The following is a 21163-nucleotide window of genomic DNA, read 5'->3' on the forward strand; positions in this document are numbered from 1 at the left end:
GCTGAAAACTATGCAATGCCACTGGTCACTGCCAGCATTCCCAACTAACATATAGCAAAAATTTAACCCAGGACTGAGGATAGTGCAAGACATGCCAAAGAATTCCACAAAAACAGAAGATTGGAAATTTCTGATCTGGGACAGCTTTACTTTTGAATACTGCGTACTGCAGATGATATAAATAAAGAAAAGAACGAGGAGAGCAACTACAATGTCTGTTAGGAATAAATGTAACAGATACTGTGTGGATTACTCTTTTGAGAATGAGTTGGTAAGGAAGGGTGGAGTAAATAGGAAATAGGAAAGCATGTTTACAAATTGTCTGGAAGCGATTTGACCTAAAAGAAAATAAAGCCAGGTGGCATGCGTAGAATATCCCATGTTTCTTTACAGTTTAACATCATATACATTTTCCGCAGGAAAGAGGCTGGGAGTGTGGGGCATAGAGGTATCCCGTGTCCAGTGTACGGAAACCAGACTAGCTCAAACGTGTATATGAAGTCCTGCAGTGGAATAGCCGAGCAACACCCCAGCAGGGGTGGGGCAGCACGGTAGCACAAGTGAGTAGCACTGTGGCTTCACAGCGCCAGGGTCCCAGGTTCGATTCCCCGCTGGGTCACTGTCTGTGCGGAGTTTGCACGTTCTCCCCGTGTCCGCGTGGGTTTCCTCCGGGTGCTCCGGTTTCCTCCCACAGTCCAAAGACGTGCAGGTTAGGTGGATTGGCCATGCTAAATTACCCGTAGTGTCCATAAGGGTTGGGAGGGGTTATTGGGTTGCGGGGATAAGGTGGAAGTGAGGGATTAATGTGGGTCGGTGCAGACTCGATGGGCCGAATGGCCTCCTTCTGCACTGTATGTTCTATGTAATCTATGTAATCTATGAAAGCGAGCACATAATAAACGACTGTAAGATCTAAAAAGTGAAGGGCAAGTGAAACAATAACTGAACAGGCTGACAGTGACTCCAAGGCAAAAAACTTGCAAAAATGTATCTTTTACACAAAATGATATACTCAAATAGTTAGGAAATAACTTCAATACCATCAGAGACAGTAGGAGTTGGCAAAGCAGCACGAAGATCTTCCAAGGGTCCACTTAGCAGCCGTAAGTTACTGATGTGTAAATTCATTGCTTTGTGTAGCTCAGTATTGGTGAAGCTGGCTTTCTCGTGTACTTCCATGTACTTAGACCATTCCTTGCTGAGTTCAGATGTTCCACTTGGTGTAGTCCTTTTTCCAATGGCCTCTTGAAATTTCTGCTCTGTTAATTCATCCTGGTCTATAAGATCCTTAAACTCTCTCAGTGATGCTTCAACATCAGTGTATACTCCAGATAGAACTGGAGGGGGAAATCAACCAGTTAAACAAATGTCATCAATATGCACAACTCAATGAACCTCAATCAACAATTTGTGCTGAATTGGCCATTCTCAGCTAGACAGTTGGCCAATAGAAATCGCTGACTAGCTATAAATGTGATAACAGTGACACTGTTTTAGTCATATACACTCCTTTGTTTTTGATAAAAATACACTATATGCATACACACAAACATAGGTTACATTAGGTTACATTATTGAATATATGCCACGAAAAGCAAACCATGTGAACTTTGAGAAAATAGGAATTTCAATATCACCTGAGATTCACTTAACATAACATATCAGTGGAAAGGTTTACGTTAGCATTGGAGCATACCTTGCATAGATTGAACCAAATTTTTCACAGTATCTGGGCGGACGCTCAGCGCTGCACACTTTTCCATTAGGACTGGCGGGATATGATTATACATGTCTAAATTATCTATTGACTCTGGATCTATCCTCAAAGAATCCATGAACTGCCTGTTATAAAAGAAAATAAGACAAATCAGATTTCAAAACAGTCCAAATTCTCTTCTTCCCATTAGACAATCTGCTCAATTCACAATATTAAGATGGGTACAATCAAAATGTGGTTTCACCTCAAAACTGAGGCTGTGCAGGAAGCAGCCCTTAATGACCTCAACTGGGGCAAGGGCAGACGGGCCATCTAAAGCCATGTTCGTCCCACGAAAAATTGCCGACAACCAGGGTCAAGAGCAAGGGTGGCGGGAAGATCCTTCCCACCATCCATTCGCAAGTTCCTGCCTTTTATCAGCTGGATAAGTGCTTTTAACATAATTTCAACAATATGGGTTTACTTGCGACATATTCCAAATTCTCAAAACCCTTCATACAATAAATTACGTTTTAAACTATGGTAGCAATTGTGCAAGTAAACACAAAGGTATATGAACATTCAAACAAGGGGTCGGCCATTCAGCCCCTCAAGCTTGCTCCTCCATTAAATATTATGGTTGATCGGTTGGTAACCTCAAATTCCGCCTACCCCTGATAACCTCCTTGCTTGCCGAGAATCTATCCATCACTGCCTTAAAAATATTCAAAGACTCTGTTTCTACTACCTGTTCAGGGAGAGTTCCAAAGTCTTATAACCCTCAAAAGAATAAAATACGCCTCATCTCTATTTTAAATGGGTGGCCCCTAATTTTTAAACAGTGACCCCCTAGTTCTAGACTCACTCACCAGAGGAAACATTCTCGCCACATCCACCCTGTCAACAGTGGATCCTCAGGATCTTGTATGTTTCAATCATCCATTTCAATCATTTTGTCACAATACTTACTCTAATACTTCGTTTTTGCCATCTATTTTAGCCATCACATCTCGTAACAATTTTGCCTTTTCTTCACTAGAAAACCAGAATGAGAAAATTGGTGTGACATGGCAGAGGATACAGTTTCAAAGATTATAATGTTTCAAAATATTTACAACATTTATTCTGTGCAAAACTATAACACACACGGCAGAACAAAGTGCTTGCAAAGTTATAGAAATAAAAAGAAAATCTGCAACTAGGAGATAATAATTCAAATAAGTTTGTTCACAAAATTGATTAAATTACAAGTTTAAATCATTGCATAATGAAAATAGGACAAGCATTTTTTTGGCACAATTTCAATTCAAATAACGGAACAAAGAGCAGACTGCATTATAAACTTGAATTAACAGAAAATAAACAATATCAGTGTCGTGAAAGAGGACATAGAAAGAAAGGTTAACACCCCAGAGAGACCATAGCCAGACAAAACCGGAAACCCTAATTCGTCCTTTTCATGTTTTAAAATTAAAATACTGATAGAAATTGTTTCAGTAAGCAGTTCACTAGAGTCTTGATCATTCATTATTTTTCCACGAGATCGAGGTCTACATGCTGCCAAGTGCTGTTCTCCAATTACAAGTTAATTGAATCTTGAATATATTTATATCACATTCATATCAATTTGCTGGTAACTTATTCAACAGCTCTCACTATGGAAAGTAGTTTTATTTACCTATTTATCTCCCTCAGTTTCAATCTGAGATCCCTTGGTATTTGATCCCTCAGCCCGTATCAGCTTTGGGAACCCCCTTCAACCTTGCAAGCCTGTGATTTCCACTATCTCGAAGGAGAAAAAACAGCGGGTGCTTGAAAACACCATCACCTCCAAGTCACACACCATCCTGACTTGGACGTATAGTGTTGCTTCTTCACTGGCACTGGGTCAAAATCAAAGAATTCTCTAACAGCATTGTGGGAGTACCTTCACCTTATGGTCTGCAGCATTTCAAGGCGGTGGATCACCACCACCTTTTCACAGGCAACTGGGGATAGATAATACATTTGTGCCTTGCCAGCAGTACCCCTATCTCAAGAATGAAATAAAAAACAAGTATTAAAAAATTATCTCAAAGTCTTCCCTTTTCCAAAGAGAACAAGGTCAAATTCCTAGAACTTCCCTCATGACATACATACTGTATCTACGAATTATTGTGTGTAGCTAGCAAAATGGCCCTTTTCTTTTTATTTTAGAAAGCAAAGAAACCCCCTCGCTGGTGGTGCATTAATGTTTAAAAGGACGAATTTCAAAGATCCTGTGCTTTGCGGAAATGAAGCTCCACAGAAGCTGCAAGCCTCAGACTCACCTGTACAGGGACGAGGCCTCATGGGCTTCCATAGGCACCAATTTGGCAAAAATGTCAGGACCAGTCACATTTGGATCAGTTGGGTTGACAGGAAGGGCTTTTACTAGAGATGCTCCTATTAAAAAATAGGTTAGAAAAAGAGTTAAAATGTACGCACTTCCTTCCAGAAATAAAATTGTATTTAACGATCTTGAACATGCACAAAAATACTCTAAATTGTATTGTACTTTTATTAAATTAAGCAGCTGAGTTGATGGACCAAAGGTCATACTGGATGCCAGAAAGTTGTATTTGAGCAGGGGAGATAAGATTGGGCTGCAGGAAAAAAAACTGAAAGAAACAAGGATTCTAGAGTTTTGAATTCTGGAACAAAGGAGTTAGGTTATAAGCCAGTATTAATTGTAGACAATATCCCATACAGCAATAAAGGAATACACCAATAGATCAAATAAATGCTCAAAATATTTTAGTCTGAATGCTGGTTAATAGAGCACAATCTTTGAAAACCTGCCTTTTACAGATGAGAGCGAATCCAGGGGCGGCACAGCTTCATGGTAGATGAAGTCATTATCCTTCTTGGCAGAATTATACCTAAATGTAAGATAGATCAGGACTGTAGAATAAATGTAAACATTTTATTATAAGTTCATCTCACAGTGATCCTGTCTGAACTGTTTCAGCTGAACTAAGGTGGAACACAAAGGGAAGAAATTATGCTTCAAATGTACAGAAACCATTGGTTGAATTTCATTTGAAATACTGCTTTTAGTTTTCAGCACCGTATACAAGGATATTAATAACCTTTGTTGTGACAAGTAGGCTTACATTAACACTGCAATGAAGTTACTGTGAAAAGTCCCTAGTCGCCACATTCCGGCACCTGGTCGGGTACACGGAGGGAGAATTCAGAATGTCAAATTCACCTAACAGCACGTCTTTCGAGACATGTGGGAGGAAACTGGAGCACCCGGAGGAAACCCACACAAACACAGGGAGAACGTGCAAACTCCACACAGAGAGCCAAGCCGGGAATCGAACCTGGGACTGTTGTGCTGAGAAGCAACAGTGCTAACCGCTGTGCTACCGTGATATTGGCCTTGGGGAGAGTGTAATGCAAATGCACCAGAATGGTACCAGGAAAGAATTCAATTATGAAATTAGGTTGTTTTCGGCTTGTATTCACTTCAGTTTAGATGGCTGAGGGATAATCTAATAGGATTAAAATGTGGTGTGTGATGTTATCCGTGGATTTTGAGGGACAAAGGTTTGCCTGAATGGCCAGACACCACACTAGGTCCCTGGAAGGATGTCTTTGCTAACGGTAGGGGGCGGGTCAAGCAGATTTGTGTGAGAATCATCCCCACAGTGGACGGAAGGGATATGCCATTCAGGTTCTCACAAATTGAATTATAAATTAAGAGTAAAACAATGATGGCACTGCAGAAATTCATAGAATCACTGCAGTGCAGAAGGAGGCCATTCAGACCATTGTGTCTGCACCAGCCACCAAAGAGCACCCCACCAAGACCCTATCCTCATAACCCACCTCGGGATAATTTAGCATAACCAATCCACCTAACCTGCACATCTTTGGACTGTGGGAGGAACACCCGGAGCAAACCCACAGACACTGGGAGAACGTCACCCGAGGTCGGAATCAAACCCTGGTCTCTGGTGCTCTGATGCTGCAGTACCAACCACTGTGCCACCCTGGGGGAGGTACGGAAGATATTGCCTTTTTTCTCAGGTCTTTGTAAAAAGATCTGAGAGTTTGAGTGAAAGTTCAGGACCACAAGCCTTTTAGTTCCCAGCAGGAAATGTTAGCTGGACCACAGACTGTTACTCTCAGCCTTTTGCAACTCATCAAGCTTCTTTGGCCCCAAGCTACTCATACTCCCTCAGCAGAACATCGTTCCTGTTCTACCTATATCATTGGTACCTACTTGGACCACAATCACTAGATCTTCCCCTCCCACTGCAAGTTCCCCTCCAGCCCAGAGCAGATGTCATGAACCCTGGCACCAGCTAGACAACACAGAGGGAACGCCCCCTCTCAACTGTGACTATCCCTATAGCTATACAATCCCCCACTACCACTATATTTCTATTAACTCCACCCGCTTGAATGGTCTCCTGTACCACGGTCAGTTTGTTCATCCAGTCTGAAGCTACGCTTTCATTCAAACAGATTGCACCTGTTGGACAATTGAAAAGACCGAGGCTCCTCACTTCTACCTCTGCGTCCCCATACCTGCCTCACTCGTTATCACATTTTTTTGTCCCTGTCTAAATCAGAAGACCCTATCCTAAGAGATGCGACTACCACCTGGTACAAAGTGTCCAGGCAGCTTTCCCCCTCCCAGATGCATCGCAGTGTCTGCAAATTGGCCTCCAATTAAATAACTGAGCCAAAGCCCCTCAAGCCAATCTTACCTACTGCAGACCTGTTTGCTCTGGATCACAACAGTGTCCAGGAGCTCCCACATTCTGCAACACATCTGCTCTGTCGTCTTTATTGTGTGTTAATTCATTTATTTTTCTTAATTTATAATTAGTAAACACTAACTCCCAGTAACTTTGCTACTGCTAGTTAACCTTACTGCACCCAATAACACCGTACAATTAGTAATTAATTACGAGTTATGAAGATAAACCAGCAAAATATTCACCAACCAATCATTTACCTGTTTACCAGTGTTGTCACACTTCAACTTCCCTCAGAACCCAACCACTATGCTCTGGAACCACAGACTGGACTGGATAGTTCTTCAAGGTGCTGCTGTCTGTCTCCTGGTCCTCTTTTAACCTGCTCTTCAAGGTGCTGTCTGTCTCCTGGTCCTCTTTTAACCTGCTCTTCAAGGTGCTGCTGTCTGTCTCCTGGTCCTCCTTTAACCTGCTCTTCAAGGTGCTGCTGTCTGTGTCCTGGTCCTCTTTTAACCTGCTCTCCAAGCTGCTGCTGTCTGTCTCCTGGTCCTCTTTTAATCTCCTCTTCAAGGTGCTGCTGACTGTCTCCTGGCCCTCTTTTAACCTGCTCTTCTAGGTGCTGCTGACTGTCGCCTGGTCCTCTTTTAACTTGCTCTTCTAGGTGCTGCTTCCTGTCTGTCTCCTGGTTCTCTGTTAACCTGCTCTTCTAGGAGCTGCTGTCTGCCTCCTTGTCCTCTTTTAACCTGCTCTTCAAGGTGCTGCTGTCTGCTTCCTTGTCCTCTTTTAACTTGCTTTTCAAGGTTCTGCTGACTGCCTCCTTTCCTCTTTTAACTTGCTCTTTAAGGTGCTGCTTGCGGTCTGTCTCCTGGTCCTCTTTTAACTTGTTCTTCAAGGTGCTGCTGACTGCCTCCTTGTCCTCTTTTAACTTGCTCTTCTAGGCGCTGCTATCCGGCGCCGAGTCTTCTTTGCCCACTATTGTTATTGATTGGGGATTTTAGATGTCACAATATTTCCCAGATCTCAGCAGCTACCTTTCTCGAAAGGTTGCCATCGAAGAGGGGATTCAGCATAGAATCAGCAGTGCAGTGCAGCCTTCCAAAAATTGCTCAACCAGGTCTTCAAAAACAGGGGAGGGATTCTCCAACCCCCAGCCAGGTCGGAGAATCCGGGGGGGGGGGCGCAAATCCCACCTTGCGGCCAGCTGCTGTATTCTCCAGCAGGGGCGGGGATCACGCCACGCCGGTCAGGGGCCGTTGGCAGCGCCCCCCCCCCCCCTCCCAGCAATTCGGCAAGCCATGATGGGCCGAGTGGCCGTTGGTTTCTGGCCAGTCCTGCTGGCGTGGATTGGAAATGGTCCCACACAATCCGGCTGCAGGGAGGGCCCCCACGGTGGCCTGGCCCGCGATCGGGGCCCACCGATCTGCGGGCGGCCTGTACCATGGCGGCACTCCTTCCTTCCTTCCACGCCGGCCCCTGTAGGGCTTCGCCATGGAAAAGACACCCCCCTGCGCATGCACCAGAATACGCTGGCCGGTCTGTGCATGCGCTAAACCTCGCTGGCGGTTCTGCGCATGCACTAACTCGCGCAGTCCCTTTGGCGCCAGGTGGCACGGCGCCAACCCCTCCGCCGCCGGCCTAGCCCCCGGAAATGCGGAAATTTCGCAACTTCCGGTTGGCCAGACGCCAGACTGGTTTGCGCCGTTCTTGCCGCCAGCGCGGGCCAATTCGCCGATTGCAGTGAATTCCACCTCAGATCTCCAAACCAGGGCAAAGGCTTTTGTCTACAATGCTGTTGTTTCCACCACCATTCTCTATGGCAGCAAGGATTATCAAAAACACCTCTAGGTGGAGAATTTTCATCAGTGATGTCTCTGCAGGATATTTAAAGTCAAGTGGGAAGACAGGCGAACAAACTCCTGCAATCCTCGCTGAAGTAAATTCCTCAAGCATCGTAATCATGATCATCCGAAAACAGCTCTATGGGCCTTGACACTGCATCTGTATTCAACAGCATAAGCATGGCACCCAATCTCAAGGAAAATAGACAAAATGCTTTAAGGACACTGAAGGCTTCATTAAAAAAGGGATAAATTGACATTGGTACATGGGAGGAACCTACCACAAATTGTACCATATGGCAGCATCTCATCCAGCAAGCCACAACGTAGTCAGAACTGACCACAAACTCTGCTGCAAAGAAACAACAAACGTTGGAGAGAGAGAGAGGGAACAGAACACTGGCTTGTGAGCCCCCCTTCCTCAGGGCACCTCCAGCCCTCTCTGCTCAAGACCTGTGGCTCCAGGATTGACCTGACCAGAGGACAAATAATCATGAAGCCTGGCAATTGTTGCCATCGTTTCTAGGGACCGATGACTATGTCCTATGAGGAGCAGTTGAGGACTCTGGGTCTGTACACGATGGAGTTTAGAAGGACAAGGGGGGGAAATCTCATTGAAACTTACAGAATACTGAGAGGCTTAGATAGAGTGGGCACGGAGAGGATGTTTCCATTAGTAGGAGACTAGAACCAGAGGACACAGCCTCAGACAGAAGGGACAATCTTTTAAAACTGAGATGAGGAATTTCTTCAGCCAGAATCTGTGGGACGCATTTCTGCAGAAGGCTGTGGAGACCAAGTCACTGAATGTCTTTAAGACAGAGATAGATAGATTCTTGATTAATAAGGAGATCAGGGGTTATAGGGAGAAGGCAAGAGAATGGGAATGAGAAACATATCAGCCATGATTGAATGGCAGAACAGACTTGATGGGCCAAATGGTCAAATTCTGATCCAATATCTTCTGGTCTATGGAAACAAAAGTTATAAAGAAAATGACTTCTGATCAAGATCCTTATTCATGAGTTTGCAGTGCAATCCAAGATAATAGATGAGCATAGTCAGTCATCCATCCAGAAAGAAGTTACAGACAGCTTCTTAAATCATTTTGATGACACTTCCACTACTGTACCCACTGGAAAACTTCCCAACAGCAGTCGTGGAACTGTAAGTGTACCACATTTCCAGATTAAATTAGAACTTTTGGCTCAGACATTTGTTGACGAACAGTACCTTCTGAAGAAAATCCGCTGCCTAAGTTGTTAACAGAAAACAGTTTAATTTTTAACCAAGAGGCAGAGTGGTCCACATTCCAGTACCAGACCTTTGTCTGGTTGTGCCTGGAATAACCAGGTATAATTTCTGACCCCGTTTGCTGGAAGACATTTGCTGTTCGCCTACATCCACTAAAACATGACATCGTATAAACAGCACTGTAACACTCAAGTTCTACTCACAGCAACATTAATGTAATAAAACATCCCAAGGAGCAAATAAGGGCATTATAAAACAAAATATGGCACTACGACAAATATGACAAGACGGTATTCGGGCAAATGACTAACAGCTTGGTTGAAAAGGTTGGTTTTCAGGAGCAACTTATAGAAGGAAAGTGTGGTAGAGAGGCAGAGGGGTTTAGGGAGAACTTAAGAGCCCAAACACAAAGACATGGCCACAAAGGTTGGAGAGATGATTACTAACCAATGTATAAAGGGAAAGAATATTGTAAAAACATTCAAGAAAGTGAACAACACCAGATGAAGTAGTGGTTTATAATACAGACCGTATACTCTTGAGACCCTGAATCAACTGTAGTCCAGATAATAAAATGAAAGATTTGTCTCTTCCAACTACCAGTAGCTTTGCTCAGTGCATAGTGTTTAACCCAACTTGCAGCAAATACACGTTCATAGCACAAGACTGCCAATTTAGTCTTAATCTGTCAAGTAGCAAAGCATGAGAAAATAGGAATGTAACACTACTGTGGCTGCAAGCACTTCGGAGGCTGGACTTTTGGGGGGCAGTGCACAGGGTTACAGCTCTGCATTTGACCAATGAATACTAAACTTGGCGATCCACAATGCTGAAGACACAAAAGGAAAAAAACCTTGTCATTCCCTTGCTAATATCTGCCATGCATAAAATTGATCCAACTATCTGGATATTCAAGTTTAAATGGAACTTACTTTCACAATGCAATTACAAGCCAAAAACACACTAATTAAACAAAGCAATTTCATAAATCATGGTGACATGTGCAAAGTGGCAGATGAAATTAAATGCACAACAGTGTGGCGTGATTAATTTTGGTATGAAAACTGAGTGGCAATATCAAATAAAATGTACAATTCTAAAAGGGACAAGGGAGCAGAGGGACTTGCGGGGTATATATGTGCACCAATCATTGAAGGTGGCAGAGCAGGTTGAGAAAGCAGTTAATAATGCGTATGACATGCTGGACTTTATAATGACACAGAATTCAAAAAATGTTATGATAAACTTGTATAAAACAAAGGTTAGCCTCAATTGGAGTATTATGACCACCAGCGACCACACTTTAGGATGGATATAAAGAGCCATTAAAGAGGGTGTAGAAAAATATGAGAATGGTTCCTGAAATGAGGAACTTCAGTTACCTGGATAGGTCGGAGAAGCTGGGGTTGTTCTCCATGGAAGAGAGAAAATTTAAGAGGAGATCTAATAGAGGTGTTCAAATCATGCGTCTTGACAGAATAGATAGGGAGAAACTGTTCCTGTTGGCAGAATGATCGAGAACCAGAGGACACTGAATTAAGGTGATTGCCAAAAGAAGCAATAGCATAATGTGGGAAAATTATTTTTACACCGAGTGATTCGGATCTGGAATACACTGCCTGAGAGTGTGGAAGAGGCAGGTTCAAGAGGGCTTTCAAAAGAAAATTGGATACGACAGGGCAAATGGGCCCTCTGATTCAAAATCTCTTTCAATTACTTACTTTCCTCCAATTACATCCATTGTAAATCGCAGGGCTTCTTGAACAGTCTCAGGCTGACCCTAAAGAAAACAAAAATGGTGAGTCCACAATCTCCTTTGGTACTGGATACGCCACACACGGGTAAAATAATCGACAATTGCTTCTCCCTCTCACCAGGCTTAAGCATACTTTAGAGTTGTCACATTTACCCAAGTCTTTCTTCCCATTTTCTCATACCAGGCAACATCCTAGTAAATAGATTCTCGTTAATGCCACCAGATCCTCCTATAGTATGAAGCCTAATAATGTAACTGTGGGCTTAACATATTACACATACTTGCCATTACCTTTAAACTTTTATATTCCACATTATCCAGTATTCCATTAGATTATTCAATTGGCCTCAAGATGCTAATTTTGTTATTGTTGTTATTGATGTTATTGACAGCACAGAAGGAGGCACCCAAAAGAGCAAACTATTCCCCAGCCCCATCTCCGTAGCCCTCTAAATTTGTCACTTTCAAACATATATCCAGCTCTCTTTTGAAACTTTCCCAGGCAGCGCATTCCAAACCCCAACAACTCTGAGTAATGAAGTTTCTCCTCATCTCACTCCGTGCTCTCTTGCTGACCATCTTGAAATTGTGACCCCGAGTCACCTTCTTTACCCTGTCAAAATTGTTCAGGCTTTTGAACACCTCAATAAGATCGCCTCTTAATCTTCTCTGCTCCAAGGGTAACAAACCTGATTTCTGCAATCTTTCCTTGCATCTACAATTCCTCATTTCATAAATTTAGAGCACTCAATTATTATTTTTTCCCCCAATTCGGGGACAAGTTAATGTGGCCCATCCACCTACCCTGCACACCTTTGGGTTATGAGGGTGAAATCCACGCAGACACGGGGAGAATGTGCAAACTCTACAAGGACAGTGACCCAGGGCCGGGATTCGAACCCGGATCCTCAGCGCCGTAGGTAGCATTGTTAACCACTATGTCACGTGCCGCCCTACAATTCCTCATTCCTGATATCATTCTAGTAAATCTCCTCTGTACTCTCTCCAGGGCTTTAACATCCTTCCTTAAATAAGGTGCCCAGAACTGAACAAAATTCTTCAAATGTGGTCTGACCAATGATTTGTGGAGGTGGAGCATCACTTCTTTGCTTTTATACTCTGTGCCTCTACTTATAAACCCAAGGATGCTATAAGCCTTCTTTTGTCAGAAACTGGAAATAAATATTGCTCTGCTCTTCCACATCATCCAACTTTCCATAAAGTAGAAGTACACCAGCTGTCCAGAAAGGATTTGAGTATCCCTAGTGTATTTGGATTAGTGTCGTAATGTTATTACCATTATTTCACATGAAGAGTTATTTAATGCAGAGAAGTGAAGTGAAACAGGAAATTCCATTTGACAAATGTGCAAGAGTTTCTTGAGGATGTAAATATTGGGTAGGTAAACCTGGATTTCCAAAAGGCATTCAATAAGGTGCCAAACAAAAGGTTTGTCCTAACCATGTCCTAAGGAACAAAAAAAGACTCATACAGTTGGGGGTAATACATTATTGATACCGGATCAGTTAATGGACAGGAAGCAGAGTGGGCATAAACAGGGCATTTTGAAGTTGGCAGGCTGTGACTTGTGGAGTGTCCCACGCATCAGCGCTGGTGCCTCATTGATGGCTTAGCTGAGAAACAGAGAGTAATGGCCTAATTTTAACGTTACAAAGCTACGTAGAACGGTAATCCGTGGGGAATTGCAAGAGATATAGACAGGTTAGGTGACGCCACTGTGGATTTCCAATGCATCCTACCTTACATATCAAAAATAAACAGGGGCCTGCTTCCTGACCATCACAATATCCAGCTCTTCCTTTAATGAATCCAAGTTTTTTCATTCACTACTCTGCCCAGAAGTCCTTCCAGCAATGACCAATCCTCTAATGAAGTCATACTTCCTGATCTCTGTGATTCAAGTCTGAACTAAAAATGAGCCTACGTATTTCCCTTTCTCAGACTGCAATGGACGATTTCCTCGCGCTTGACAAATGATCCAAATTCAATGCTTCAGTCGATGCTATTTTTAAAGTACTGCAAGAGGCCAGTTCAAGTTTGCTTCAGTTAGAGGTTTAGCAATGTACAATGACATCAAATATTACATGATTTATAAAAATGTGTATTTTGTTTCTCTTAACTTGCAGTGAAACCATGTCCTAAGGAACAAAAATAGTAACACTTATCAAACCAGAAAATATTAATCACGGAGTACATCCAGTGTTTACACAGAAGAGGAAATATAACGAATAAATCATTCTCTATTCCCCTATAAACTTCTCCAAGTGTAATTGGTCTAATGCAGCATGACAAACCCCATGATCCTGATTACATGATCAACACACTTGGGAGCAGATTTATTTATTTTTTTATCTTCCGATTAATTAGAAGCTATGTTTAAAGGCCTAAATGTCTGTTTCGAAGGAAAATCAAACATATTCAGTCATTTAACCTTAGCCAGAGAAATGGAAGCAAATGGAATTAAGTCTACGATTTAATTTAGGGCAAGAAAGAACACACAATGAAGAAAAAATTGAGCTAAGCCCGATAATTCATACCATCAGGTAGCCTGTCAAAACCCACTGTTACAATTTCCTAATGATAAACAGATAATTGGGTGGTTTGGAGAGATTGAACAGCTTAGGCCTATACTCTCTAGAGTTTAGAAGAATGAGGGGAGATGTAATTGAGGTGTACAAGATGCTAAAAGGTATGGATAAAGTAGACGTGGAGCTGATGCTTCCGCTTGTGGGACATTCGAAAACGAGAGTTCATAATCTTAGAATAAGTAGCAAATTTAAAACAGATTTGAGGAAAAACTACTTCTCCCAAAGGGTTGCGAATCTGTGGAATTCACTACCCCAGAGTGTGGTGGATGCAGGGACAGTGAGTAAATTTAAGATGTTAGATAGATTTTTAATTGTTAATGGGTTGAAGGATTATGGAGAACCGGTAGGACAGTGGAGTTGAGGTTAGGATAGGATCAGCCATGATCATATTGAGGGTGTAAGGCTCGGGAGGCTAAATTGCCACTCCCGCTCCTAGGTCATGTGTCCTAGGGAGATGATGCGCTGGCTGATTCCGCAATCCAGCTCTTGGTCTGTAACATTGTAGGTAGATGAGGAATATATCAGCCATGATAGAATGGCAGAGCAGACCTGATGGGCCGAATGGCCTAATTCTGCTCCATTACCGTCTGAAATTAGGGTGGCATGGTAGCAGTGGTTAGCACTGTTGCTTCACAGAGCCAGGGGCCCGGGTTCGAATCCAGAGAGTCACTGTCTGTGCGGAGTCTGCACCTTCTCCCAGTGTCTGTGTGGGTTTCCTCCGGATGTTCCGGTTTCCTCCCACAAGTCCCGAAAGACGTGCTTGTTAGGGGAATTGGACATTCTGAATTCTCCCTCAGTGTACCTGAACAGGCACCGGAATGTGGCGACTATGGGAATTTCATAGTGGCTTCATCGAAGTGTTAATGTAAGCCAACTTGTGACACTAATAAAGATCATTATTATTAATCAGAGGACGAAAAGAAAATAATTGGGAAACAAAAGATGAAATGAAAAATTAGGTCATAAGATAGTATGTATGATCAAGGTAGCTGGGGCATATGTAGGTTTTTCAGGCCAGTAGGATGTGAGCAGCAGCATGCCCCAAGTATGTGAACTGGGTGCAATCAAGAAATATGTTGGTATCAAATTGTAAGGAATGGTGGGCAGCACGGTGGCGCAGTGGGTTAGCACTGCGGCCTCACGACGCCGAGATCCCAGGTTCGATCCCGGCTCTGGGTCACTGTCTGTGTGGAGTTTGCACATTCTCCCCGTGTTTGCGTGGGTTTCACCCCCACAACCCAAAGATGTGCAGGGTAGGTGGATTGGCCATGCTAAAATGCCCCTTAATTGGAAAAAATGAATTGGGTTGCTGTTCAATACAGAGAAATCATATTTTGGAAGAGAAAACAATGATAGATAAATCCTGAATAGTTGAGTTACCATGGTGGACAGAGGGTCATAAATTTAGCGGTGCAAATGTATAGATCTTTAGAAGGTAAAATCACAGGCAGAAAAGGAATTTTAAAAAGGTAAGCAGGATTCTATATTTCATGTATGGTAGAAGATAAATATAAAAGTCGTCAGCTGACTTTGAAAAAGACAAATGTTATGGCAGATTTGGAGTTTTGTATGTCTCTCTGGGTAGCCCATTATAGAAAGGGCATTAAGAGCCATGGGAGACGGACAGTGAAGGTTTACTGGAATCATGAGGAAGCAGTTGTTACAATATAGAAAGATTTGAATATGGAGGCAGGCAGAGGAGCCATTGCTGTAGTTGCATTGGCTATGTTCACACAGGTGACAACAGGACAATACGGCAACTCCAGAGATCTGAAGAAGTGAAGAGGAGGGACATGACAAGTTGCAGAGATGGAGAGGACCATATGGAGCACAGAGGAAGGATTCAGATGTCCCAGATAATAAAGAACAATATAAGGACAAAGTGAAAAAGATTTTGGGCTGGATTCTTCGCTCCCCAACGCCGAAATAGTGTTCGGTGACGGGGCGGAAAATCCATTTTGGCCCCAAAATCGGGAGCGGCGCGGTTTTTCAATTCTCTGCCCCCTGAAAATTTGCGTGCGCCTGAGGCCTGCCCCACGATGCTCTGTTGCCTACCAGCCAAATTCCCGACGGCGTGGCTTACGTGTGCTCACACAGTCCGGGATCCTCGCATGGCGGCTGCGGACTCAGATTGGGTGCCGCCACAGTCGTGGGAGGGCCGATCAGTGGGCAGGGGGCAATGTGGACAGGCAGTCCGGGGCAAGCGAGCGGCCGATGCGGGGCACTACTTTGGTGGTCCAGGTCCGCGGGCTGAGTCCGCCGTGCACATGCGCGGCCTCTGAACCAGAAGCGCTGGGAGTCGTATTGGCAGCTAGAGCTGCGAGCTCTATGACGGCTCCCTGTTAGCCCCCAACAAAACAGGGAATCAGTGGCCTTTTGATGCCAGTATTCCTGGCGTAAAAAAAAAACAGTTTTCACGACAGCGTCAGCGCTAAGTCTCAAAATAGGAGAATCCAGCCCCTTGTCTCACAAGATCAGGAGGTCGCATCAGTGTGGGTGGAGATTAGGAATAAGAGTCAGAAAATGCTGGTGGCAGTAGTTTATAGACTCCAGAAATAGTTATACCATTGGACAGCACTTTTAGCAAAAAATAATTGGAGACTGTATCAAAGTCAATATAATAATTGGAGGAGACTTTAGTCTTCATATAGGCTGGACAACTGAAATTGGCAAAGGTAGTCTGGAAGGTAAGTTTACCGAAAGCTTTTGTGGCATTTTCTTACAATACATCAAGGAACTAATGAGGCACAATGCTACTTTAGGTCCAGCATTGTATAATGAGAAAGGTTTAAATAGGAATCTCATCGTAAAAGATCCTCTGGGGGGGAAAAAAGAGATCATAATACAATGAAATTCCATATCAATTTGAAAGCGACATGCTCCAGTTCCAAACTAGAATCTTAAGCTTAGTGAGAGAGTCCTGGTTAATTGGATAAATGGACTACAATGGATTGCAGTAAATGGCCAGAGGAAAGAAACATTTAAAGAATATAAAACGTTCAACAGAAATAGATTCAGTTATAAAAAGAAATCCACAAGATCCATCCAATGCTTACTGTGAAGTTAAGGATTGTAAGAATGAAAAAGAGGCTTATAATAATACAAAGAATAATAATAAACTGGAGGATTGATAATGCTTTGGAAAACAGTAAAGGGTGATCAATAAGTTTTAAAATGGGAAAAAGTATAATTGGCATAAATGAGCTAGGAATAGGTAACAGTAGTAGAATAGCTAAAGACAACGGCAGAAGAAATCAAGGGGAATGAAGAAATGGGAGGGATGTTAAACAGTTCAAGACATCATTGCATATCAGACATTGCTGGTAGCTAAGGGGCTAATAACAGTGGGGAATGTAAAGTAATTAATATCAGCAGAAAAAAAAGTATTGGAGAAACGCAAGGGCCTGTGTAGCCATCTGGGATGGCCACTTCCAGAATACAAAATGGACATTTGCAAAGATTGCAGGGAAAAATGGACAAGGTTAAGAAAGCAAGCTGGCACAGAGCCTGTCCTGTCTGCAGATTGGAGAAACAGCTCCCAGACGAGACTGAAACTGTAGGTCCATTAGCATATGGATGGCCCATCTCCGGGAACAAAGGAAGATACTTAAGTAACCGATCTGGCCCCAGACCTCGCGGCGCCAGTTCCCCAAACCAAAAGCAGAAAACGAAGCAGGCCCACGGCCACCTAGGACATGCCCAGCCATCAGGGCACCCACCCCTTTATTGGTCAGGATCAATGCGAATGATCAAGAAATGGCCCAATTGATTGGGGCCAAGTTCAAGGCCCGCCCAAAGAGCGCGAAGCCCCCTTCGGGTATAAGAAGAAGGCCCCAAGAGAGAATGGCTCTCTTGGAATCGGCTCTCACAGCGGAGAGACCCGTCCACCAGCTACACCAGAAGCAAGTAAGTCCAAGGTCAACGCTCGCTACCAGACGGACGACCTTAGCTGTTCCCCCTCTACCACTTCGACCCCAGCAGCCTCCGAACCAAACAACGGCCATTGTTCCTCTGACTGAGTGGGCGCCCGAAGCGAAGTATAGGCTTTAGCAGCAGTGATAGTTTAGTCTGTAGTATTTCATGCATGAGTAGATATCGCTGCGTATGTAAATAAATAGTATTGACTTTGAACTGACTAACTGGTGTACCGACTCTTTGATCAGTATTCGGGTTTGAATCTTGTGGCAGTATCGAAAGATACCTGGCGACTCTAAAACTAATGTAATTAGAATTAAGGAAGGCGACCATATTGACCGCCATATTTAGAAACAACCAAAGAGAGCAACATTTACTGGCGACCTCTGACGGGACTCGACCTAGAAGTGGCCTAGTCACTCCGAGAGAACCCAAATTTGAATTGGAATCCAATTGGAAACAGAAAAACCACAAGTGTAAGAATGATACTGATCAAACCTCCAAGATTCGGAAGTGTGTTAATGCATTCACACTAACAGGGATATAAGGTAAACCTGAGAGATTTTGTTGCGTAAAACTGTCGGGAGTTTTGCAGGCCGGAAATTAGCGTAAGCCATGTTTACATCACCAGTTTATCATCCCCTGTTCCAAATTCAGTAAACCCCACAGATAGAGAGAAATGGCAATGAAGGCAATGGAACGCCTTATGAACCCCCAGGAATTCGAGATCGCAGCGACCAGTAGACTAGGACAGTGTCCCGTATGGGAAGAAGAGATCAGAAAATATCTCAAAGGGAAAGGATGGCCCCTTTGGAGTGAATTCTGCGCCAATGATGAGACAGGTAACGGAAGTATAGGGTATACTTGGTGGGAGAACCTGACAGAGATCCAGAAGAAGAGCTTAGGGAAAGCTCGCGAGCCGATGGCAATCGTGTCCTGCTTGGCACAATTGCAAGGCACAGAGGAGGTCATGAGGACGCTCCGTAGAGAGATTGAGGAGAGAGATAAGAGTAGTGAAGGAGATGTGAACGGATATGAGAGAGAGAACAAGGAACTGAGAGAGCAGTTAGCGGCGAGGGACAAGGAGGTGGAGGATACTAAGCGGGCACACCAGTCTTGTCTCGCCCATTTAAGCAGCTTTCAGTCCCAATACGACAAAGCCTACCAAGACACACAATGCGCGGTGTTGGTAAGACAGGAAACGGAACAACAGGTCGAGCAGTTGCAGAAACAGTGCAGCGATTTAAAAGCAGCCCTACAAGCACTCCACACTTCCACGACGGAACAAAGGCAGAGCTCGGTAATTCACGCAAAGTGCCGGAAGCAAATTGCAGAATTGCAATCTGCTTTTTGTTCAGAATGGGTTTCAGAGCACGTTTGGACCCCAATTAGACCAAGAAAATGGCTCCGATTGGCAGGAGTTAAATGAGACTGCCCATAAATATGCACATGGGACATGTACACAGGAAAAACCCCAGAAACGAAAAGCACCCCAACCCCCGACTGCACAAGCAGAACAGACCCCTATGAACCCTATAACCACACATCGCAAGGCCGCAGTAGGAGACTCAGATTTCCTATACACTACCCCATTAACCGTCACCCATTTAAGAGATGCGCGTGATAAAATTACACCGTTCCTACCCACATCGGACCCCCACCAGTTCTTTGCTAGAGTAAGACAGCAGGCGACCATGTACGGCCTGGATGAAAAGGAGCAAGTGAAGCTCACAGTTTTAAGCCTCGACCCTTCAGTCATGACAGCCCTTCCCGACCCACAGAATGTAGGAGGAGGCACACTACAAGAAATGCACACAGCGATCCTAGATGCAATCGGCTATAACAAAGGAGACCCGTAGAAGGCCTAAACAAGTGTAGGCGAAAGAAAACAAGAGCACCCCACAGCATTTGCTGGACGCTTGTGAATACATTTCACAGCAGTTTTCAGAGAATTAGCCCGCGCCCATTTGTTCCCAGATAATATAGCCAAATGGATTTTCATCCTAGTCTCTCCTGCGACAGAGAGCTTGGGCAAATTACGACCCCTCAGACGAAGCCCACAACGAAAAATGGGTGTTAAAGAGATTGTCCCGCACTTGGGAACAGTCCATCCAAGGCAAAACCGCATTTGTTAAAACAGAGGAAGAACAGGCAACATGAATCCAGTTAGGACGCACCAGAACCATGCATGGGCAAATGAGGGCAGGAACAGCCCACAGCAACCCAAATCCCAGGTGTGTTACAATTGTGGACAATTAGGACACTATGCACGAGAGTGCAATGCGCCCCAGAAGCAGCAGAGAAACCAACAGTCAGGCACCCTAAATAAGAATAGGGCAAAGCCAATCCACAGTGTTAGCGCCCATTCTGAGAACACAGATATGAACGGCATTGACTGACGGTGTTCGGGCTCCCCAACTTGGGTCTGCGACACCCTTTGGGACAAGTCCGGTAGACCGGTAGTGGCAGGCTCAGTCTGGGGACACCCCGTAGAATTTCTCTGGGACACAGGAGGGTCCCGCACCACGCTCAATTCCTCCACAATGTTTCAGCGAGACACATGGCCCACCATCGACACCATTACACTCAGTGGTTTACAGGCCATTTACAGCAGGGACACACCACAGCCCCTGTAGCAATCGAGATAGGGAACATTAAAACAAAACACCCCGTAGTTCTGGTCGATCTATCCCAGACAGCCGAACACATCTTGGGAATTGACTTCATGAGCTCCCACAACCTCTCATTTGATCCGGTAAATAAATGTGTATGGAGAATGCCAAAGGCAGCACAAGCCCCCGCCACGCTCACAGTTGGAGAGTATGAAAATAGGATCAGCGCAGTAGGAGACTTCTGGTTCGACCCTCGAGCCATTAGTCAGGACAAACAAGTTAGGGAAGTCCTGCAGCAACACAAAGCAGCATTTGCACAGCACAAGCACGACTGTGGCAAGATCGCTGGCTTAGTGAATATTACAGGTCCCAGCCCCAGACCCCAAAAGCAATACGGTTTTCCCCAAGAGGCAGAGGGAGAAATCTCAAAAGTAATACAGAGTTTGCTTGATCAAGGCGTACTCCGATCAGTAGCCTCCACGAATAATGCACCAATTTGGCCCGTCAGGAAACTCGATGGATCATGGCGACTGACAATTGATTACCGGGAACTGAACAAAGTAACCCCAGTAGCAGCCCCCACCGTAGCCACGAGATCATTCTTAAACAGGGACTACAGTCAAACAAAATTCAGTTTTGGACATTAGCAACGACTTTTGGTCCATTCCATTGGATAAAGCGTGCCAATATAAATTCGCATTCACATTCCAGGGACAGCAATATAAGTGGACGTGCCTTCCACAACGCTTC

General features: G+C 44.1%; 1 protein-coding gene across 1 annotated transcript in view; it reads right to left on the minus strand.

Annotated features, from left to right (window-relative positions):
• The window catches only part of ptpn23a (protein tyrosine phosphatase, non-receptor type 23, a), a 135305-nt gene that overhangs the window by 55426 nt on the left and 58716 nt on the right, over positions 1-21163 (minus strand). The window contains exons 11-16 of the mRNA XM_072468199.1: positions 11243-11301; positions 4517-4596; positions 4006-4120; positions 2666-2731; positions 1697-1842; positions 1041-1337 (exon numbers count right to left, since the gene is read on the minus strand). Coding sequence (XP_072324300.1) covers positions 1041-1337; positions 1697-1842; positions 2666-2731; positions 4006-4120; positions 4517-4596; positions 11243-11301 — 763 coding nt within the window. The remainder of the gene's footprint in view (positions 1-1040; positions 1338-1696; positions 1843-2665; positions 2732-4005; positions 4121-4516; positions 4597-11242; positions 11302-21163) is intronic.

Source organism: Scyliorhinus torazame, chromosome 11, assembly GCF_047496885.1.
Source record: "Scyliorhinus torazame isolate Kashiwa2021f chromosome 11, sScyTor2.1, whole genome shotgun sequence".
Lineage (NCBI taxonomy): Eukaryota > Metazoa > Chordata > Chondrichthyes > Carcharhiniformes > Scyliorhinidae > Scyliorhinus > Scyliorhinus torazame.